Genomic DNA, 24,283 nt, shown 5'->3' with positions numbered 1-24,283 from the left:
TTTAGTAGGCACGTACGATACTGCTGGCACGTCATCAATGTTCTTACATTCCGATGGCATATTCTTTTGTTACAGCTTATCGTAATTCATATCTTTTCCTCTTTTGCCTTGAGAATTGTACCATTGTTTCGTATGATCAATCTCACCTATTTGTAAAAAAAAAACCTTTGTAATGCACTCAGGGCACTGTATGTCCATGAATAAATGAATAAATAAATGCCGATTATAGAGTGTGCCAAATTTTTTTGGTCGATTTTTAGAGTTCCTTAATTTTTTTTCTAAAATTTCGCATTAGTGGCGTGCAGAATATTTTCATGCTCAACTTGCAGCTCTTTATATAAAAATTGCATAAGCTGTAACACCAAGCATCTAATGATGCACTCTGCAAAAGCTTCACTGAATAATATAAAATTCATAGACATATATATATAGCGGATACGCACATTTTATTGCTTAAATTTCAAGAAATCACATAAACATGATAACTTTGGGCGGTTTTTTTTTTATTCAGTCCAGATGCTGCATATTATACGGATAGTTATAAGAACTGAAAACATGTTATTTATGGTTTATTGCTGATGCATTAGTTACAGTACTTCTAAAGACACCGATTTGTGCGCACGCTGCAGTTCTTGACAATTTTTTGTTATGAATAACTGAAAAAAAATGTTGTAAGGAATTGCTTCAATATTTTTACAAGACATTTCTTAATTCAAGAAATCTGGTGCATTCTAATAGAAATCTCATAACAAAAAATAAATTATATCCATAGCCAGTTCACATTGCGTTGGATGTGCCGTTATCTACTATACGATTTAAGTTCATTGATGTATCCTTTATAGATAAGAAAATATTATTGTTCAGACTTGAAGAAACAACAAAACAACACAGTTTTAATGAAGAATAAAAAACATTTTAATACTATAATTTTCCTTCCAGGTATTCTGCGTTATAAGATTATTCAAAAACATTTCAAAATGCGGCATAATATGGCTGGCAGATAAACTACATCTGATGAGGTCCTTCTGCACCGTTCGACACACCTTGTGGCTGTAAAAGACCAGTTTTCTGCAACGCGCAGAAAACACCGGCGGTTTCTATGTCACATTGGCAGTCTAGAGTTGAATAAATGTAATATGCGAAATCCTCATAACTGGCGCAATATCTTAAAGTACTCCGTAGCATACAGTCACTGCTTCAGTTACCCTATGCTTATGAGGGCATTCAGATTTCTGCCACTCAAAACGCGCAGGACAACACAGATTCAATGAGAAGCTACCGCCTTGTATGAGTAATGCGGATTGCCCACCTCTTAGTGCGATGCTCGTGGCGGTAGTATGCCTCTCGCACCGAATTCCCGGTTACCTATAGAGGGTGTACACGTGACGTCACAGGCTCCATTTTGTTGTCCATAGCGTAGGTTCAGTGGTGCAGGCTGGAGAAAGTGGCGTTACGCCTCCGAGACACGCGCCCAGCCTTTCTCTGCGCTCCATGGGCAGCAAAATGGCAGACAATGTGACTTCGCTGAGCAGCCCCACGCGGCCTCTCTGTGCTAGAAACAAGGGCGGACGCACCGCACTGCGGCGACAGGAAAAAAATAAATGGAGCAATAAACATACTTTTAATGTTTATGCACATTCGTATAATGCAGAATTCCTGCACGTGTTAAGAAAATAGTATTAAAAAATTGGCTCTGATTTAGCTCTGGTTAAACCTGGAGGATTGCGAAAGCAACATTTGCGCGTAGCCATATATTGTTGCGTAAGCTACATTGCCCTCAGTCTCGCCGTTTCGCGTGCTCTTACACGACCATGCTGCGCATGCGCGATGAGCAAGTGACGTCACTACGCACAGCTGGCGTGCCGGCGGCCCCGGCACACTAGCTGTGCGCCGTTACTGCGCATCGGAGAGGAGAGAGAGAAAGGCGATGGAGAACGCGCGGCAGCGGCGGCGGCCCCGGGACGCTAGCTATGCGCCGCTACTGCGCATGCGCAACTGGCGAGCGTGGCGGCGGCACCTCTGAGTCACTCGCGCACCGACGGTGGCGGTGCGCCAGCTGTGCGCCGTGTGACGTCACTGCTCCTCGCGCATGCGCAGTATGGCCTTTCCTCGCCTCCGCGAAATGGCTGGGCGACTAGCGTAGTGTTGCTTTCGCGACAAAATGCTTTTTCTAATCGTCATCCAAAATCTTTGCTGCTCTGTCGTTTCTTGAGGTTCGCGCAGTAACATTTCGTTATCCTTAAAGAGTATTGAATTTTATATCGCTTAGCAGATACCTACGCATACACCGCAGTGCCGACTAGTTCATTTATTTCTTTAGATAAATGGTAGCAATGTCAACAGAACAAACTTCCTGTGTGCCAAGTTTCCGAAAAGTTGGAAAAAATAATAAAATTTAGAAAGCAACAAGAATAAGTGGATGCACTAGACGGTACATAAAAATGCTCTCTCCAATTTTTCGAGCATTTATTAGCAAGATATATTAAGTTCTTCACACCAAAAGTTTTTAGAAAATGCAACCTGCGCGCAAAAGGGTATATTTAGAATGCTGCATCTACTCAGCCAGAAATATTGAACAACATGTCATTAATGGTACAGACATTCAGATAGTATGCAATATATGCACTGCATATAAAATTATTTTCAAAAATTTACTCGCAGTCTAAAAGCATTGCGGTTATATGCTTTTCTTCAAGTCAGCGTTATCATATGCCTGTGTATAAATATATGGCTATTAATTTTGCATTATTCAGTAACTAACTTTGCGTAGAATGCATAGTTAAATGTTTGCCGTTTTAGTTCATTTATTCATTTATTATAGATAAAGAGCTCCGATTTTGAACAAAAACGTTCCGTGTGCCATTTTTATCAAATTATGGAAAAAAGAAGAATCTTTAAACATCGTATGAATTAAGTTCTTGAGCTCTACAGCAGTCAGAAATATTCTGCAGAAAGGTTTAGGGAGATACTCGTAATATTTTACGAAGATTCGTAACCAAAGTTGGCAAAAACAGCGGTGCCTTTATGCACGAGAGTCCACCTCGTGACGATCAGGAATTTTCTATGTTTTGAAGTATATTCTTTAACACAGAGATAGCTGCAGGTCCCTGCTTTCCTATAACTAGGCAGTGACACTCAAAATAATCACGTAAATGTAACATTTGACCAGCCACCTACTGCAGGATCTTATCTGAAATCACCCGACCACGAGTAGACATTTCGAGACAGCGCTCTCTATGTCGTCTGCATTCGTCCTCTTCTCGTGCGTCGCGCCGAATTCGGAGAAGTTAACGGGCCAAGATGCCCAGCTATTTTTTCTAATGCCGTGTAGTGCAGTCCTCAGAGATCCCTGCTTGGGAGCTGTTTTTGAGCACCGCAGTTTGCAATCAATTCACCGTTACGCAGTTGCGTTGGTCAAATTTTCCTCATATAAAAGAAGCATTGATGAGAATTTTTTATTTACGTATAATGAATTACTTGAAAATCGCGTAGCATAAAATTCAAAACCAGAAAAATGATGCAAAAAGTACCTCCTGAAGTCGCACACGACAGAAGGTTCGATATAACTGACGCGGTTGCTCAGTGGTTACACTGCTCGGCTGCTGACCCGAAACACATGGGTTCGATGCCGGCCGCGGCGGTCACATTTCGGTGGATGAGAAATGCTAGATGCCCGTGTAGTGTGCGATGTCAGCGCACGTTGAAGAACCCCAGGTGGTCAAAATTAGCCGGAGCCCTTCACTACGGCGTTCCTCATAGCCTGAGTCCCTTTGGGACCTTAAACCCCATAAATCATGGACCAAAGAAAGATTGAACGATTGCCCAGCGCAAAGTACGATAATCTAGTTGCCACCCTCTTATCAATGGCAAAGTTGTTCGTCCACATGGACGATGAACCTCGTTCTGAACATGCTAGAAAGGTAATGAGCAAATAAAATGGACTGCATAGCGAAGAACTGATAATATGAGTAAGCAAAAAGTGAACACTAAAATGAGCAAATACGCATAGCGTCCATGTAGTAATAAACAGCGAACTCAGAACAGTTCACAAAAGGCTTGCAAATAAATAGCTTACCTCAGTGAAGCTGCTCGGTGCATAATGCACTAAAAGAGATTGTGCTGTGTGTATTTGAGATCCGACGTTCATGCCAAAAAGACACATCATGTAACATGACCAACAAAAATACCTTCAGTGGTTCAGGGTAACAAAAAAGAATTTGGAAATTTGGAATCACCACTTCGACGGAACGTCCATAAAACAACTCATGATGTACAAAATTTTCTCACTCAAAATCTGGAGATGTCACATGCAAGCGCGGCAAAAGCTAATGGCATCTTTCACGTCCAGCTTCATGAAGATTGGCATCGATATGTCTACACGCATTCACCACATATACACAGTTATAATGCATATTCGCACTTCGCATCCCCGAACTCCAGACCACGCCAGACAATGCAAGTACTGTGCCGATCCTGGAATTTTCTTCGTCCTGAACACAAATAATTTTCATATATCATTTCCCCTGGCATCACCAACGCAATGTAGGGTCATTCATTGTTGTTGCAGGTATACTCGTAGATAAGCCGGCATCACAAGGTCTGACGGCCAGTCTACCAAACAGTCGTTCCGAACTCATATCCCGCATCAACTGCACAGACGTCCCGAGAAAGCTTTCTGACTGCGCTGTAATGAGGCCCGCTCAGCGCCACCTCTGAGGAGAGCGACATTAAAGCAGCAATTGCTATCATTTCCAGAAACCAGACTTTAATGTCAGACCGTAATATCGGTGAGACTTAAGCTTGTTGGCTCATACTTTGTGAGGTTGCAGCGCATCAGAAAATTAGGTCCATCGGCCTCCGTTCCTTGTTTTCTGATCTGCCACAGCCTCGCAATGTAAAGTCGTACTGGCGCAGTGAGATGCCAGTAAAACACAGATCACTCTAAGTTTCTTCGTGTGCAGTGCACTCTTCGGACCGAAAGATGTCGATGTGCTCGCAAAGAAATAGCGTCAATAGCCGCGACGAGAACTGTACCGGTAGTATGGCAAAAACCAAAACACACGCGCAGGCAACGAGAACGCAGCACGCAGACAAAAATTCACATGGCATTTGAAACTATCTCTACTACAAGGCAAGTAGCCGCAACGTCGAAGTCACAAGGTTTACAGAGGCAGGCCAAAGCCAGCATAACTGCCGTTGTTATAAAAGGCGCGAACAAACAGACAAATTGTTTTTGCAGTAAAACAAGCAGTGCAATTTTTCAAGCACGTGAACGTAACTAAAATGCATTGAGAAAACAGTAACTTATTTAATATTTTACAGGTTGTTACCAGCAAATATCTGCTAAAAATAGCTTTTCTCACTCATATTTATGACCTGAATTCATAGCTAAGCTTCAATCATGCCGGTAAGGCGGCTGTCGTTGGCGATTGGTTTAGGACCACATTCGGGCTTCCAGTTCTTGACCATTTAAAATCGCCTTACCTAATATCCGGCCAGACCTAGATTGAAGAGCGAAGGCTGCTAGCAGATGACGTCATCACGTGAATTACAGCGCCATCTGACAGAGATTTACCAATCCTGTCAAATGTGCCTCGCATGCGGACGTAAAATAGCCAACGGTATAGACGCGGCAGTCAGCACTGTATTGGTTGGAAATAAGTTAAGGGCGAAGTACGCGAGGGTTGGTCCAGGAGTGAAGGCGTTCTTGGTACATGACACTGTCTGCAATAATGGATCCATTAGGGAACTTCAAGGGGGACAGGAAAAGATCCTTGATGCATTGGGAGGTACAGCTCGCAGCCTTGCACGATATTCCGCGAGAGGACGTCGCAGTGATGTAGCGTCATACCTTGCACGAGTGTAGAGCAGCTCTTGGGCGTGCAAACACAAAAAGCCAGAGACGCTCCTGGGAAGGATCAGGAAAGTTAGCAAGGCTTTAGTGTGCGTTTCATTCAGGAGCTGGATATTGGTTTGTGAGAGTGCCTGATCGTTTTGGTTGAGAAACCTGTTGTGAGATGGTCAAGTGGAGAGAACCGGCTGTGTCCTCATCCGCTAGCGGGGATATTGCGGCGATTGTGTACGCTGTAGTATGGGCTGAACAGGCGGCCATTCGCGGGGCGGCTATTTGTGTCGTAGATAACTACCCCGTTCTTTTTTGTGTTCATTCTTTTTTTTTAAAGATCGCTCTTTTTGTCGCCGCTGTCTCATTTCCTTGTCATATCTTCACCGCCGTGCGGCGGCGAGTTATCTTGCGGATGCTCTTAGAAGGCCACTAGATCTTGCGCTAACGAATCGCACGCAGGCAAATCTCCGACGTCCGAGGCTGTTCGCGACGCTGCATGCGCGTTATCGGCAAAGCCTATAGTCATATATGCACAAACCGTGGTCTATGTCCATGGCCATGCTGATTTCCGCGACTGCAAAGTTTTTGTGCTGCTATCGCCGCAGTAAAGATGTTTTCTTCCGTTCGAGGGCACGAGTTCGTCCAATAAACAGTTTCCTGCCCGAGTCTTTTTCCCTCCTCCCTGCATTTCTTCTTGCCGCCACCACTGCTTGACCATATTCACCTCATCGGCCGGTTGCTTTTGGGGGTATGCGATGCAGACGGCTCGTGGTGTATGTGGGGCTCGGTGAGTACTGCGTCGGTTTTTGTACTATCCTCCAAGTACTGGCGTGAACAGGGCCTCATGTTCATGAGCAGTACTATGGACTTCTTTCTGAATTAGAGGACCGGGCGATCCTTCCTTGGTCCAGCTCGTACCGTACGCCCGACTGCCAAAGTCCGATTAGTGCAAATGTTGCGAAGGAAGTTGATTTCCTCGTGTTGTTGGTATTTAGGAGGGACGGAATGCTTGGTATCGTAGCCTACTATTTAAGGGTGGCAGTGACACAGCGCAGGCACAGTCTTCGCTTTGTCACTGCCACAAATGCAGAATGCACCTTTCTGTTGCTGGATGCCTGTATTGGTTGCAAACAAATTCTCGTTTTTTTTTTTTTATACGACCCCTTTTTCGCTAGAACTTCCCGCTGGCTGCACATCATAAGCTTTGGACATTCAACACGCAGCGTTTACACGTGCTCTGCGGAAATATTGTGGTGGAATAGCATGATTCCACGCATGTCGCACTGATTCTATGCACAGTGCTTGACGAAACTTCTGAAAGTTGTTCCGGAAAGTGTGCCACTACTCCTAGAGGCGCACTCCTACTCCTGGTAACCTACTCAAAGGAGTAGGTTACGTGCCTTTTTTTACTGCAACACGTCAGTTTCCCAAAACAAAGCAGAAAATTCACTTGAAAATTGGCATGCATGTCGCCATAATTTTTTTCGAGCAATAACGTAAATTGTAAATTGGGCTGTTTAATCTCTCAAAGCAGCAGATGAGCTTCGAAGGACGCAGTGATTGAGAGCTCGGAATAATTTAGAGGAGCTGGAGTACTTTAACGTGCGCTCACACCTCGCAGCACGCTGCTGCTTTTGTATTTCGTATCCATCAAAATACGACCGCAACAGCCGGGATTGAACCCGTGACCTTGGGATCAGCAGCCAAAGCCCGCAACCGCTTAGTCACCGGGACAATTAATCGATAACGCGTGTAAGTAACTGTCAAGGCTCTTAATTGGGCTTGTTATTCACTGATTTCAGGCATAGTAACTAGCGCGAAAAGACAGAGACATATGAGAAATGACCGACACGCGCTAGTGCCCATAAACTAGCGTGTGTCCTAGGACTTGCTTGGGCTACCGGGTGTCCTGTCATTTCGCCCCTGCCTGTGTCTTATTGCGCTAGCTACTATGCGTGGACGTGACAGTAGAGAGCGAGTGAGAAAGTAGAACTTCTGTTACAGGGCACTCGCTCTTACAAAACGAGCTTTGAGTTTGCGTTTATATTTTTCTGAGGCTTTGTTGACTCAAAGCTTTTTTTAACTCCAATCAAACTGCGCTTGTGAACATTACAACGAAGTATGTATTGAGTATCTGTTGAGATCCAGTTGTGATGGTGGTGTTCTAGCTAAGACTGACGTAAAAAAATGAGCAGTAATCTAGATGCACTTGATGTAACCCCAGTCTTACGATGTACTTTATGCTTAGTGAGAACGCACCATCAGTTAAGATTCTAGTAAACCACTAAAAGACTCCCTTTCACAGGAGAAAAAAGTGTCGATGCTTGCACCCGCAGGCCTACGTTCCGTGGAGGATTCGTATGTGCGCTCTTTACTGTTGGCTTTATTTTGGGTGTTGTTGAAGGAATCAAGGTATTCAACTTACAGAACGTCGTATGATAACCTGATTAACTGTATGGGACGCAGAATAAACAAATAGCCACAATAATAATTTAGATAACTTTGCTGACTGGCAGTTTATTCCCTGCACCCATCAAGACTTCCTTGTAGTGGAGAATATAAGGATAGAACTGTGGTATACCTTCATCAATGAATTTTATGTGCAGTGACAGTTCTCAAGAAAGTCCAACAAATGTCTATGATGAAACAACAAAGTTTCAACGCAACAGCACTAAAAAAATTTTCAAAGGTATTTCAGTGCCCATTATTCAAGTGATCTCAGTGCGCCCTCAGTGTGCCATCAGCACAATGTAGTTAAGGACATTTTAAACGAATAAGAAAAAGGAGTCTTGTCCCTTCAGTGACCCGATCTTTACCTTATTATAATGCTTCAGCCTGACCGGACGGTACTCCGTCGAACGTTAGACTAAAGAATATGCTACTGCAGCGGCCCACCGCCGAGGACACGGACCCGGTGAGACTCCCCTGATCTCCCCTGAGACGTAGTTGGTAGGGGCGGACTACGCGCAATGGGAAATTGGTGGCAAGAACAAGGGTATAGGTTACTGGACTTGGGCTGGAGTGGGAGTGTGGACTGCGCGGTATTTTCTAAACGATTTTGATATAGCCGAGCTCCTTTGAAAACCTCTGTAGGGTATGAGCATGTTCTATGACAAGGAAAACATTATTTCAACATGATCTCTCAACGCTGACAATTACATCGCAATTATTTCTCAACAAAATTTTTTTTAGGGTGCGTTGTCCAAGCACTGAGTAATATTTGTTCAGAGTAAAACGGAGCTGAAGAACAAAGCAGCACGTGTGGAACGCCAACAGCTATCTCGTTAGGTCTCTACAGATTGCTTATTGGAGACATCTGTTGTTATCTCTACGGTCATGTTCCTTGTCGCGCGGCTAACACAGATATTGCCCTTGTTTATTCCACCGCTGATGTCAATCGTTATAATTTGGTTTAACGCTCCTTCTCGATCCTTTTCATCTCTTCGCGCCGCGTTCTGGCCAGGTTTCTTGTTTGAAGCAACCCGGCTCCGGTATCATGAGTAACTTGGCGTACGAGACTAGCCAGTGCGCTAGTTTTTGTGGCTGCTCTCGTCGTCGGCAACCTTGCGAACCTGATTTTGACGCACTGCGAATGTATGCCGCACAAGCGCCCCCAGGAGGACGCAAAAGAAAAACCGGAATAAGTTCGCGGCTTTTTGCCAAGCGGTTATCTCCCGATCCAAATGCACAGGTAAAAGCGTCCCTGTGGTACTTGAAGGCAGGCACACAGGTGATGGGGAGGGGGGATCACAAGACATAAAGTGACCTTGGCCACCCACGAAATGTTCAATCTCGGTGATCTGCTCGCTATCTCGCTGCGTAATCTAAATAAATTGGCCGCCATTCACCTCCACGCGCAAACGCAAACGAACAACTCTCCCAAAGCGCAAAACTGCGTCAGTGTTTCGACGTGTGCGCGAAATTTCTGGCAACAGATCTTCGTTCGCAACGAGGCTTGCACGTGATGAGCTAAGCCATGTGGAATCCTTCGCTTCATTTCAACGGATTGTGGGCGCTTGAATTTACAGCCTACCACTCAGTTGGAAGATCTAAGCATTCGTTTGATTATGGCCGCGTATGAGCAGTAATTCACAAACACCCAGGTTGCATTCTGTAATTGAATACATGCTGCCTGGAATTCACTTTTGATTGCTTGCTGCAGCCCTACCTAGATTCTATAGTATACGTTTGTGCCTAAGCGTTTCGTTTTGCCGAACGAGTATAGAGTATCACGCCAATTGCTTTAATAGTCCTTGTACAACGTCATGTCACGTTTATAAATGCCATGATGCAAAAAAAAAGCATATGGAGCTACGGCTGCTAGAGCAGAGCTCCGGTCTTTGAATAGGGAGGTTGACGCTTTCATCTCCGACTCGACCAGCAGTGCGTGGTGTTCTTTGCGTGATCACCACGTGATCACCGTGGGCGGCATTTTCGAGCGCCGCAGCCAAAGCTTGGATGAAACCATCGGAGCCCCGCCCGCAGACATTTCGTGCTTCAAGAGGCTCTAAACGGACCTCTCTGGCGAATGCCCAAATGCACAAACATATTTCCTCACGTTGAATGAGAGGAGTCTTGCAAAGAGATCGCTTCTTTTACACGAAGTCTACTCTTTTGGCTTGACTTCATTCGCTCGCCTAGAGTGGCTACTGGATCGTAATCTGTAATTAACCGTCCGCCATGTCCGAGCACAGTTCAACAGCTCAGTGAAAGCCAGCGGGGCGGTCTCTGTGTAGGCTATGGCTCGTTTCCTCGGCACGCTTCGGCGGCTGGGTCGTTTGAAAACTGTCATTTAAGTATTTCTATAACGCATAGCATGTTGAAATATTTGTGGTTATGTCATCATTTTAGTCCAAAAAGCCCGTTAATTGTGTTTATCAGTATCATTATAGAAAATGAAGTAACAGCCCTTCTACGCAGCGCGGTTCCTCTGCAGAGCCTCGGCAGAAATTGAAGTGTCGTTGAAGTGGAAACTTTTGGTTTCATAACTGCCGTTTAATGTATTATAGTGTCCAATGCAATGAAACTTTTCATGCATCTGTAGTGGACTTAGCGGCCAAACCTGGCTAATTAATGTTTAATGTATGTCTTGGAACCCAGGCGACAGCCACTGATCAAGCGCATCGTCCCCTGGAGCCGTCAGAGCCGGTATTTAGAAAGCTGCATAGTGATACCGCGAAAAGCCTGCTTTTTGCTGGTTGCGAAGACAGAAGACGAGACAGATCCTACAGCAATGCACGTTTCCGTTTGGATTGTGGTCTGCAGTGCAGCATAGTTTTATTGGGGTTAGCTTTTACCGATTTTTGCAGGTAATATTCTTGTCACCCATTTTTGAGCAGTCCCCCTATAGTAAGTGAAAAACAAGTAGTATTGCCGAAATAATTCCACCTGCGAGAACATTAGACAAGCGTAGGTGTATGCAGAATCGCAAAGCGTATTGATATGCAAATTAAAACTTATTCTTGGGTGAATTGATCCCAGTCTTGTAAAAAGTTTTGATGCCGGGTTGATGCCGGGTTGAAATAGTTGCTGCCGGTCTTGTAAAGCGGACACATACCACGAGAAAAGACGGCACACACAGACACACGCACGCACGCACGCACGCAAACACACACACACGTGAACTGTTATCCCTTTTTGCCGTCTTTCTCACGCAACACTTCGGCCTATATAAGGTGTGACTTTACGCCTATAAAACCAGTTGTAAGTTCGCGCTTGTGCGTGTGTGTAGTCTTTCGCGTGGTCTGCGTTTGTGCTAAAACGTTATGCGTGATTGTTGCGTACATTCCATCTGTGTTCATAATTTTTACGCTAATGCACTGCTGTTTGTCATATCTACGCAAACTAGCCAGCTAGTAGAGCGGATAGTCAGACAAGTAGTTAATAAGTGATGATGAACCAACAGCGCGAAAGATAATTGAGAGGAAGAGGGCAGGGACACGAGGCTAGCGCTGACGCCAACAACCGTACTGTCCACAAGCAATGGGCAGGCAGTCAAATCTTTAAAATAGCGAGCTCGTCACCATCTTTCATATGCAGGCATTCGGCAAAAGCTTCATGGAATGTCCAGCTGACGGCTGCAATGAGTCACGCAGGAGTTCAGTTTTGACAGGACACAAGCTTCTCTTAAAAGCCACCACCACATGCACATAACGCCCAAGCACGCACGCACACACGCAGACGCACACACACACAAACACACACCAGGTAAAGCAATGCCACTCAGGCCGGATTAGTTAGGTGGAAGTTAGCACACCACAAATATCCCGATGCAATAAAAGTACACTGGAGCCCCGTAAAAGTTGGCACAACTCATAATGAACCAACAGCGCGAAAAACGACTGAGACAGAGAGAAGGGGGACAGAAGACTAGTGCCGACAGCCGTTGAACTTGACTCAGCATGATTCACTGACTGACTGGCGGACTTTTACTATCCTTGACACGCTGATCCTGGACTAGCCATGAACTAGCCAGTTTGGGAAGCCAGCTCAAGTTCCGTGGGTGTCCTCTACAAGTATCTGTCTTTTTCGCGTTGTTAGTGTATCGTGATAAAAAGAAGGACCAGGCATACTGCGTCATGTCCGTGTCGCACGAACGAATAGCCCTTCGAGTAAAAGGCACCCTCATACGCAGAGCCCGTGTTTCAAGACCGCATCAGAACTACAGGTAAAGTTGCGCTTGGCCCTAACTGGAGGCATTCGTTTTGATGACCACAAAAAAAGAATAGGAGGAATTCTTCATGCACAGTGCGCATCGAATGTCGCGATCTTTCATGAGCGTCATGAAGTGATACGAGGTTGGTGCTCTTTTGCACAGGATGGGTGAAGCGAAGTTTGAAAGAAAGAGTGCGAAAAGGGGTAGAACGCCTAATAACATTTTGCTCTACAACAAAACACGAGGGCGTATGAGACAGCGTTGCATAGAATGCAAGTGTGAACCCATTTGCAAGAATGCTTCAGTTGCTTTGAAGCTCTTTAGTCAGGTATGTCTGTAGTAAATGGGGGTGTTTTACGTCGACAAAAAAAAACGCGAATTAGTGAATTCGACGAACATCTATCCCTTTTTCAGAGCTATAGTACATACTTCCAGAGCGTTATATAACACTGAAGAAAAAAAAGAAAAAAATTGCTACATTGTGCAGCATTTTACTGTCATTCATCTATTGCCTAACATATGCTGAATTGTTTCATTTTTGTTTTACTTACATCGACGCTGCCGTGTGTGCAGCTGAGCTGTACATATTGCCCGGACATTTCTTTCAACAAAAAAAAAAATAGCTTTGAGCACTAGCGCGGTCTCTGTGCCTTCTCCTCTTTCTTCTCCGGCTAATGAACTCTCGTGCGCCACACTAGTTACTCTCTCCGCTAGTGCGTTGGCTTCTCCCACAATCACCAGTCAGCGAAATCCAGGTCATCTAGGTCTTACTGAAACGATGCGTGCCATCACGTATTGAGCTCAACTTTACGCTCGTTACTGTACTCTTCGCATTTTTTTTTTCTTTTCTGCGATGAATTTTAGAACATGGTTCTCACGTTGGTTGACACTCACCTTCTGCCGGTCATTCACTTCACGCGAACGTGTTGTCGCCGGAGTCTTTCGCGGCGCCTCATTGGTAGCCTTCACGCTCAAAATGGTGTACCCTCGGGCGCCACGATCGCTGACACAAGCTCATAAATTTTGTCCCTGTAACGCCGGCTTCTTGGGTGCGGGGTTTGGCTGACCCGCATATCAGCCTTCGGTCGCACGCGCTGTTCGACGCGCCAAGCCACGTCCAACAATGTTTCACACGCTTTTCATCTGGAGTCAGTGAGTGAGCGATTCACATCGCGCCTCGAAGGGCCGCCTCTCAAACTTGCTGACGCGAAGCTGGCAAGCGGGAAAGTGGCGCGACACGTGCGAAACAACAATGTCCGTCAAAAAATTTGGTGCACACCTATCCAAAGGCCTGAGGGACCCACTGTGTTTCCACATGCTTACTGCTTGGTTGCTACAAGCACTTGCAGAAAAGTGCAAAGCACCGTTAGGGTACGAGCTTTCTCAGTGATGGTCGTCTGTTTCCATGTTTCGACACTAAACGAGTCCTAAACGATTAGGTGCGCACTGAGCAGGAAAGTTACAGGCGGCGCATAGTCGGCATTATCGACTTCCGTGGTTTCTGCGTGCGCAATGAAAAACTACCCTGAACCTCAGGACAGCATGCAGGGTAACCACGCCGGTGTGACATTGGGTGGCAAGTACGACGGGTTGACTTTTAGAGGCAAACCGGATTGAAAGAATCAGTGCGGAATTCCCCGCAGGAGACAAGGTCACGAGGCGCAGAAGGCAAGGTTACGAGGCGCCTCCTTACGCTCGGTTGTCAGAGTATGCAGGCAGTAATGGTCAAGGCTCGGCTACAGTGTACGGGAACTTCGCAGTGATTGCACCGCAGGCGACTTTCCCTGCGGTGCACAGTAACGGCGCTATCGTTATCGTGTGTCGCAACCGAAAGCTCTGCGCGTTTACCTGCTGGTGTCAGACACAGTAGCGCGGGTGGACCCAGCAGCGAGCGCTCGTTAACTTCGAAGAAAGCCGGTCATAAAGCTGTTACGGTAAAAATAAGAAGGCTCCAAAAACGCATCTTCTGCGCGATCGCTGAGCGCTGCATGCTCTCAGAATATGGGACAATGATTTCCGGTTGTTTCTTTCTATAGTAGAAGCATCTTACCGGACTAGAAAGGTTAAAGCTGCGCAAAAGACGAGGACTAGGCAACGAGGGACACACAAAACACCACACGTGCAGTTTTTTTTCTTTGTTCCTGGTTGGCTGTGTCCTCTTTTGCGCAGTCTTAACCTCTCTGGAGCTATAAGTCAACTAGCCCGCAAGAACGACCTACTTACCTGACTACCTTGGCAAAACACCATAGATGCGCACTCGTAAAGAACTTGACTCACGTCTCGGTTGTCCACTCAGTCTGTAATACTTGCACAGAATTATGGGTCGATTTTATATGCAACACAGCTGTACATTATTTTTTTGTACAGTTATTTTCTAGACAAGCTCATTTTATTAAATAGAGTCGTTACTGGCTACCCCATTGTGTCTTCTGCAGTAGTTCGCTTTGGCGAGGGCAGAATGGCTACACATCTCACTCTAGGAAGGATACATTTAAAGTGCGCTTACGCAATAATAATAAATTATTTCCTCACTTTCTACAACATATCAACTTTGCAGAGCTCACGGCAGCCATTGTTGAGCTATAGGATAGAACAAATTCAAGATCAGTGACAGAGATTGTTGACCTATGGTGCGGTTAACCTGGCCTACGATGATGACGATGATGATTGTGGTGGTATTGGTGGGGGTGGCGGTGATTGTCGACCAGAGGGCATTTGTTTTCCTCACCCTTGTAAGAAGCTTAAACCGTTAATCATCGAAGGCACGGTTGAAGTGATGGTAGTTGCGTCTAGTTCCTCATTTCAGCTACTGTTTAATATATATGCGACCCGATGGACATCGGCGATTGTGGCGATTGTTCTTCTTAGTTTTTTTCCTCCTTCGAATGGTTATTACTCACTGTGAGAAGGTCACATCCTGCAAGACTAGCGCTTAATGTGTTTCCATTTAATGCTGTAATTACGTTGGTCGTCCTTGATTGCGGCCCAAATACACTATACGTTTGCATTTTTTCATCCTCTCGAATACGCCAGCCTTCGAATCTCAGTTCTTTGTCCCAGTATGGAAAAATGCCAAGCATTGCAAAGAAGATGCTTTGAGGGGAAAACAATTGAATTATATTTTTATTACCGAGAAAAACGGGTGCCGCAAACGTTCTCAATCAAGTGCGCATCGGCTAATAAATAAATAGAGGAGAAAGCTGCGCCAGCCGACAAAGACAAACATTAAATGCGGCTTTCGATCGTCGATCCCAGTGAGTAGCGTGAGAAACGGCGTGTCGCAGACGCCAAACTAATTCAACACCACGCCGGGTTTTTTCGCAGTCGCGTCGTCGGGTTACTTAGCGCAGTGGGTCACATACTTCGGCGCGCAACGTAATAGCGGCGCTTCTGAGAAATTTCAAGGGTCGGGCGCAAACAACGGAAAGCGGGGAAAATAAAGAACTGAGGGACAACGACCGCGAGCTTTCGCAAGTGCATGAGTTGTTTCCTGCACGCTGGGAACTCATGGCGCAATCCGCGCTTCGACTTTTTCTTTTTTTTTCTAGCCACTGTAATGGGTTATCCTACTCGTGACTTTTCTGGTTCTTTCGTGTACCTCTCGGCCACGTTAACACATTATTCGTAAAGCATTAAATGCACATCGGTCGCTTTTTTGACGCATTTGTCTCAATTTCTTTCGTACTCCAGTAATTACAACGCTGCCGAGATGCACTCTACGAGCGCTTTTGCCCCAGTACAAATCATCCCACTTTCTTTCTCCCAGCACCGTTTCAAAGCGTCAATAAAACGATTTCTTTCATTGTGGGGTCACATTCATTATGCAAGATTTTTTTTCTTTCTGCTGATGCGCCCTGCCACTGTTCGCGCCGCCAACCCTTCGGGCGTTGTCCTCTGTATGCAGCGGAAGTGTTAATATGGGCTTATTAGTCCACCATAGTGCTCCTCCCAGCTCAACTCCATTGTGTACGGTATACCTGTAGAGCAACGTAGTTTAACGAAACTGGCCTTTAGCTTTCCTAGGCGTATACTGAACATCGCTCCCTGTTGCTCTGGCATGCAGCTAGCGCATTTTCAGTGGGCTCAGCTGTTTTTACAAACAGGAAAGAGAAAAAAAGTTAAATAATATTTTCCCTCTACGCAGAAACGAAGCAGTTAGTCGCAGTTATAGTCGAAGTTATAGTGCTTGTTATGAAAAAAAATTTCATGTAACAGCTCCGGGATCGTGCGATCAATCACCGTGCGACTGATAAAGATGGAGCATCGCAGTATACACCAACTGGACAAGGGGAATTGACCATTTGCAACAACGGGGTTCATATGCCCCCCCCCCCCCCGTCGCCCCCCCCCCCCCCCCCCCCATAGCAGAAAACAGCGAAGGGGTATGATCACCTTTTTGAAGCGAAAGCTTCGCTACGCGACCTTGTGCTTCGATCGCCGGGTGCCTAGTTTTCACCTCCAAATCACCTTGAGCTTCGAAAGCAATGGTAAGGTGCATAAGTGCCCCCCCTGAGATAGTGGACACCTTAGTCGCGCTTTAAGCTACAAAACCAATGTAGCGGGAGCTTGGAAAGCAAAGGAAAGGTGCATAACTGCCCTCTTGGAACAATGTACACCTCAGTCGTGCTTTAGATACGTGGCGGTAAAGACAGATGTGCGCTGCATGCGTTGGCATCGACAACGTTTTACATTCCCATGATTTTAAGGAGAGGAAGTGCGCATAACTGGCTCCCTGGGTAAGTGGACGCCTGATTCGCGCTAATAGGTACGTGGGGTGATGAGCGAGAGAGAGAGAGATATGGGCTTCATGCGTTAGCGCTGACAACGTTGTGGCAGACACGCGGCACTGCTGCAATAGGCCGCAGCGTTTATTGGGTGAACAAACTCTCGCGATCAACTATTAACTGCCACTTATCAGGGAGGTAGGGTGGGTGCGCTGCCTATCCAGTGTCCAGAACGCACTCAACGTCACAGACTCCAAGCCGCTTATAGTTGCCCGGTACGCCATAGCTTTCGCTCTCTAACCAGGTTGAGCAGTAGTTGAACCGCAGCTAATTTTTTTTTTAGTCCCGACATACGAGGGGGTACCCAAAAGAAACCGGACTAATTTTTTGAATCGGCACAGCTTCTGTGGTACCGCGTTTTGGCACTAGGAGTGCATAGAACGAACATTTCAGAGTCAGTAAGCCGAGTGCCGTCGCTGAAGGAGGTCAGACTAGTTTAGGCAGAGTTTTAGAGGGACGACTGTTTTGTGTGAGTGTCGTTTTTGCAATGGCTGATTTTCGTGAACAGCGTGCGCCGGTGAAATTCTGATTTTTGCTCGGAAAAAGTTGACTGGAAACTCTTGAAATATTCAGAAAGACGTTCAAGGACGATGCTATGGGGACAACTCAAGTGTTCCCGAATTAAATCCTGAATCAAAGCAACAGTCATGCCAATGGAAAACTTCAAATTCACCTCGCCTCAAGAAAGCTCGTCAGGTGAAACCAAACCTCAAAACAATGTTGATTTGTTTTTTCGACGTGAGAGGAGTCGTCCATTCAGAATTTGTTCCGCAGGATCAGAAAGTTAACCAGGCTTTCTGCTTGGCTGTTTTGAAAAGATTAGGCAACAGTGTTCGGTGGAAGCGGCCTGATTTGTGGCAGACGTGGTTTTTCCACCATGGCAATGCCCCTGCTCACACAGCCCTGTCTGTACGACAAATTCGGACCAAACATGGCATGACCTCTGTTCCTCAACCATCATACTTACCCGACCTTGCCACGTGCTACTTTCTTTGTTTCGTAGAATGAAAACACAGGTGAATGGAAAGCGTTTCGCTGATTTTGCTGAGGTGAAGAAAATAACGACGGAGGGACTGTCAAGCATCACAAAAGATGAATTTAAACAATGTTTTGAAAAATGGAATGAAAGATTCGACAAACGTATCATTGTAAGTGGAGAGTACTTTGAAGGATATTGAAAGTCTGTGCTGAAAATGTGAACAAATAAGTTCGAACAAAAATAAGTCCGGTTTCTTTTGGGTACCCCCTCGTACTGCGCCGAAAACGGGTAACAACGCCATTAACTGCGCCAAACTCGGCTTGACGTACTTACCACGTAGAAGACAATCAAGAGAACTCTGGGGCGCTGCTCTAGCGATTCAGCTTAGTAATTTTGACGTAATAATAATAATAATAATAATAATAATAATAATAATAATAATAATAATAATAATAATAATAATAATAATAATAATAATAATAATAATAATAAAAATAAAAACTTTATTCACACCAAAGAAACAATACAAGACGCGGACGCGCCAAAGCCTCAATTGGGCTTGTAGGGCGCCGTCCGGCAGCAGCAACAACCTCTGTTACCAAATCAATTCTTTGTTTTGTGTACATTAAAACATATGCACTAGAGCTGTTCAAGCTCGGCAATAGCATCACGTAACTGTCTGCGAGTGTTCAAGTTGAAAGCATTATCAGGCATCTCATTGAATATACATGGGATATAATATGACCTCATAGACATACCAAAATGAGTTCGCACTGCAGGGACAATATATCGAGAAACTTTTCTTAATGGGATTGGTTTAACGTTGTGGAACCGAAATTCAGAGTTCCAGAAATATCTGAGTACAGTGATTTGTTTGAACACAATGTCAAAGGAAGGCAGACCTGAAGAAAGGAATACACTTTGCTGTTTATGGGGTATTGAATAGATGACACTCTTAGCCATATTCTTGAGAATACGGTTTATCCTATTTTTCCATGTTGCAGAACATTTGAAGAAACAGCACATGCCATATCTCAGCAGAGAATACCCCAAAGACTGTGCAATTAAACGTCTTATGGCAAATGGCAGGTAGGCCCTTAGAGCATAGAGCAAGCATGCGACGCCTCTAAGCTTCTTACTGAGGTCTGCCATGTGCGTGTTCCAGGATAAATCACTGTCCTGAGCGGTTATACCACCGGCCATGGCTCGTAAGGTGTGACACGTTTGGGCATATCAAGACATGCCTCCAACACCCCGGGGCGCTTCAGAAAATGCGGGTCTGGAACATGTTCTCTTTCGCGCGGATGTTCGGTACAGGAAAACTGGGCTGTCCTGCCCGGTTACACGAGGCCCTATTGTCTGCCCCTACTCTAAGTTGTTCTCTTCCTCCTCTCCCACTTGCGCTGCCCAGGGGGCACTGCGATCGTTTCGCTGCGCAGCCATCGGACGGCCGCCAGCAGGGTCGCCACAAAAGCGCGACCACATTCTCAAGCTGAGGGAAGCGCTCCTGACTGGTTGCATTCCTCGATTTGGTCACGAGACGCACGCGCTACGCGTGGCTTCGGCAGAGTGCGCACGCTCGTACCCCGATATACCGGGTGCTTCACCTAAGATGATCTGTCATTTTTAAGAATAGGCTTTTTCAGTTAGGAGAGCGCTTTTTCCGTCAAGCATTCCCAGCAGTGTAGCGCATTAGAATACGACTAGGATGTGCTAACTAGCAGACAGGTTAACTAAACTTTAGCAGCTAACTTTTTTGCTTTTACTCTTAGTCTCCTTATTTATTGAGAGGCGTGCAGCCCATCGTAAGTAATATCCGTATAAGTTTTTAGAATTTCGAAAACACAGTTGCCCTTGGCGCTGTGGCCCAACAAATTTTGCCTTCATCGCGCCGAAATACATGCACTTTCTACAAGCTTGCAGGCAAAGCAGCCCCTCCGGCGCACTTAACTCGTCGAAATAGCCAAAATTTTGTGAGCGACAGCACCGAAAATAATCGCGTTTTCGAAATTCTACAGAGCGATGTGGCTGTTACCAACGGCCAGCTACAAATATACTGTATAATCGCAGCCATGCATTTAACTGTAACAATTGAAAAGTTTAATATTAGATATTACATAACCAGCTTAACAGTTAACCGGATTCACCTGTTTTCTGATATCCCCTAACACTGCTATTACAATGCCGCAGACGCCTTTTCTATACCAAAGAGAAATATTTTTAAATACTCTGGCTCACCTGCGGTGAATCAGCCAGTGCATACAATGAATCTATTTTTTTTTTAACAGCTTTCTCAGGAATAGTAGGAATTATAAAGGTTTGACTCTGTACAACGTGAAGTTGTTTTGCCACTTCATTTTACTTTAATACGTTAAACACCCTCGTTAGAGGGTATTGCATAAGGGATGGAGTACGCAGAAATGAAAAACAGAATACCACAGATAGTTCTCAAGAAACTTATACAAATAGAAGATTTTCATCGCGCAAGTACATGTGAACAGCTTATCGCTTACGGCAACATTCCAGAGCATAGCGCTAAAAAAAGAAAAAACACTCCATGCAGTATAAAAGCTCTATCCCCCTACAATCCTTCCGATATTCCACCTGTTCGTACCGTAGTCCCTCGTGGATCTGGCGCCCAACATTTACAGCATTGCTCTCGCGTGATAATAACCTCTTGTGTCAGGCCCTGAAGTAATTAGGAGGGCAGGGAAAAGGGTAAATTTTCATGCCACGCCTCAATGCTCCTATTCCGTCCCTTTGCAGTGAGATGGGAATGGATAGCAGAGTGAGCACGGCCTCTCAAGACTTTGCTTCCTCTATGCTCCCAGAAACGATGCAGCCGTACTCTCCATATCAGTCCTCAGTGCAAGAGCATCGTAGTCGCAACCTCCACAGGCTCAACTCTCTTATAGAGAGTATTCACCGTTGTCGCAGTGGCCGCCATTTTTTTGTACGTGGCACACGGTGAAAGGCCGCACGCGCGTGCTTATTATATATTTATCGCTACCTGCTCCGACTTGTACTGCCGAAGCTGTGCGCTGGACAACAAAATGGCCTCCGTGATGTCAGCGTGTGTACCTCCTATACAGGGCATCAAAGCAAAAAAACAAATAAGAAAGAAAATGTGAAATAAATATGGTCGTATGGTGTTTTGTTCTACAAAACACTAAATACATTACCATGGTCAGCCGACGGCCATTTTCGCGCCAACACCGGAAAGACTGAACTCCGCCTTTCGAGTACAGATTCTTTGGAAGGGTTCTTTAGTTTGCATGGGGATAGACGCAGGACATGAACAGCTGATGCCGAACAAACGCTATTTATTTGTCCTTTCTTTTCCTTTCCGGAAACTGAACCTCGTGAGTTCACTCGGCAATAAACCAGTGGCGTAGCTTCTTGTTTTGAATCTGCGCTCCGTAAATTCTAGGCATGAGACTCATAAAAACGCAACTCGCGCTAGTAGCCCGCAGTATATGAGACCAGCGCACTCTGACTCAATCCAGGTAGCACATGGCCTTGGCATTCGGCCTAGATGCCATGCACAGCTAATGAATTCTTCGTATAAAGGTATTCAAAAAACGAATTCCTGAGCGCCGGAATGGCAGTAACAGATGTGGGAACACCTTGTAACGATGTAACCGAAAGTCGCTGGCTGCTCGAAAGCAGTGGTTACATTCTGTAGTTTGAGGATGTCCTAAAATATTGCATAATTAAAGACCCCAGCCTACATTGCATAAACACAACAGGCTTAGTCCAATCGGAGCATAGAAGAGTCCGTCCATGGAAGGGAAATTGACCGTTTGACAGCCAGAGGCGAAAAATAAAAGAATATGTGTAAATGCTACAAGTAGCGGCAAACCATCACTCCGGGGTGCGGGCCCGGGCAGACACCCCTGATCTGCCCCGGGAAACGATGGATGGGGTGGGATGTGGGAACGGGATGTGGGCTATCAGGGTGCTGTTATGAGTCTTAGGGTTGGAATGGGGATAGCGCGGTTTTATTTTTGTTTGTTCAAATGATTCCTACATAGTCCAGTTCCTTCGAAGGTCTCCGTAGAGGGCGAGCACTCGCTATCAACCAGACGTGCGGCCCTCGGCCTCCAAGCGAACTTTCATACCACAATAAAGGTTTGTCGGGGTCTCCTACCTCCGAGACAGGTAAACTTAGGGGGGGGGGGGGGGGGGGGGCGACGACCAATATCCCTTCCCCCAAGCCAGGTTCCGCCACCCCGACCTTCCGCTTGTACTAAAAGAGCAGAGTTTTCGCGCCACCTGCTTGGTGCTTCCGCTCTTACTCCGAGGTACTCGCTCGCAGCGGTAACCATTTCATGGTGTTCGCGTCGTCTCACCAGCAGCGTTTGCCGCTGACTTAGTATGTAAGACACCTACCTCCAGTATCCAATAGGCTGACGTCTCAGTTTATGTCCGCAGTTCACACTTCAAGTTACTACAAGGTCGTTTTGCGTGATCCCCCTTTCTCCACCTTTTATTTAGACCTGGATGTTCTTCTGCGATTCCGTCAGGTCTGCTAACCATTACTTGGCGTACAGGAAGATCATGCAACTTTGTTCTTTTTGACGTTTCGAACTTGTGCTGCCCTTTTGAACCGGATTCCACGAGACCAGTCCGGACCCCTCCGGAGTTTGCCCGCGCACGGGCAACGGGGTACTACAGTGTTCTAGAACACTGTAGGGGTACGTCGGCTACTGCACGCTCGTAATGCCGCGGAAAGGACACTGCAACTTCCCCTGCGGATTCGCAACTCGTACAGAGTGGGGCCCGGCACACCCACTCACCCACTCCGTCCCCTAGCATTGTTACAGGACAAAGCCTCGCATCCGAAACCGCGTTGGCCCAAACATGCTGACGGGTGTGGCCTTGAGCAAGCCGCATAGTTGGATTCACCCCCCTCCGGTTACAGAAAACTTAGATCAACCTTGACCTCCGACGATTTTGCATAATGAAATCACCTTCACAGTACTAATCCCCGGCGCAGTGGCCTAGTGCCAGTACGAGATCGAGGTTTCGTTTCACGGCCACAGCGGCCTCGTTTCGATGGCTACAAAATGCAAAAAGACGCGTGTACCGAGGCTTTTATGGGAGCTGTATGAAAACGAAATAAGAACGAATCAGGCGCCTGTCAAGACAGGTGAACCGTTATAGGATGAAAATCCATTAGCGCATTAATTTATTTTTCTTAGTCCTGCCAATGTTATCCTTGAGGGTGGAAGCGGTGGCTAAAAGGTGGTGTATACTGCCCCTGGTTTTAGTGTGTGTGTGTGTCTTCTTTCGAGCCATTTCTTCTCTCTGTGAAAGATGAGTCGCGCAAGATCAGGCAACGCACTATCTACCCTATATGAAGCGGACCTGAATAGTTACTTCCCTTTCGAAGCAGACAAATAGGCAGCTTTCCCGAGAAAGGAAGCTTTAATAAGCAACGCGCCATACAATTAACCGCACAAGAAATTGTGACGAACATCAGACGGTAAACACGTTTTGCCTATTTCGAAATAACGAATGAATTGAATAAATGAAATAGGAAAAAGTAGAAAAATGACAAAACGCGAGGTCTCCGGTGATGTGCCACACGCGGTCGACCCAATTAGAGTGCACGAATTCGTTACGCTGCGCTTGACGCCATAAATTTAACTCTGCGGCTCGTGATACAAAGTTATTTATTCAAATCCGATAATACTTTATGCCAGCAGGCACACTGTCGCAATAAAAAAAAATGACAATTTTGGGGGGATAAAAAAAAAAGAAACTTTCTGTGCCCAACAAAATGGTCAAATGCTAGTGGCGCAGCATTTCCACCGGAATTACATAACATAAGAAACATGTCAGACCGAGAAGTTCAGTTTATAGGCCCTTTTAGTGCCTCTAGCTATCAAGACCGTGCTTCAAAGCGTCGTGACGTATTGCCCCGGACTATGCTGTTAAATTTATCGGAATGTATATAGCCTTCGCTTCTTCCTTTTGACTTAACCAAGGAATTTTTGCCTGTGCTGCTCAGCAAG

The 24,283-nt window shown here is 45.8% G+C and overlaps 2 protein-coding genes across 3 annotated transcripts in view; one reads left to right on the top strand and one right to left on the bottom strand.

Moving 5' to 3' along the window:
• The window catches only part of LOC149353759 (uncharacterized), a 273,957-nt gene that overhangs the window by 120,335 nt on the left and 129,339 nt on the right, over window positions 1-24,283 (bottom strand). The window lies entirely within an intron of this gene.
• The window catches only part of LOC149353760 (acyl-CoA desaturase-like), a 127,335-nt gene continuing 109,637 nt past the window's right edge, over window positions 6,586-24,283 (top strand). The window contains exon 1 of the mRNA XM_089582815.1: window positions 6,586-6,632. Within this exon, the coding sequence (XP_089438941.1) occupies window positions 6,601-6,632 (32 nt within the window). The 5' untranslated portion in view covers window positions 6,586-6,600. The remainder of the gene's footprint in view (window positions 6,633-24,283) is intronic.

Source organism: Amblyomma mixtum, chromosome 3, assembly GCF_055824585.1.
Source record: "Amblyomma mixtum isolate Tamu chromosome 3, ASM5582458v1, whole genome shotgun sequence".
Classification (NCBI taxonomy): domain Eukaryota; kingdom Metazoa; phylum Arthropoda; class Arachnida; order Ixodida; family Ixodidae; genus Amblyomma; species Amblyomma mixtum.
Note: the sequence above shows the minus strand (reverse complement) of the source record. Positions and strands in the feature narration are given on the sequence as shown.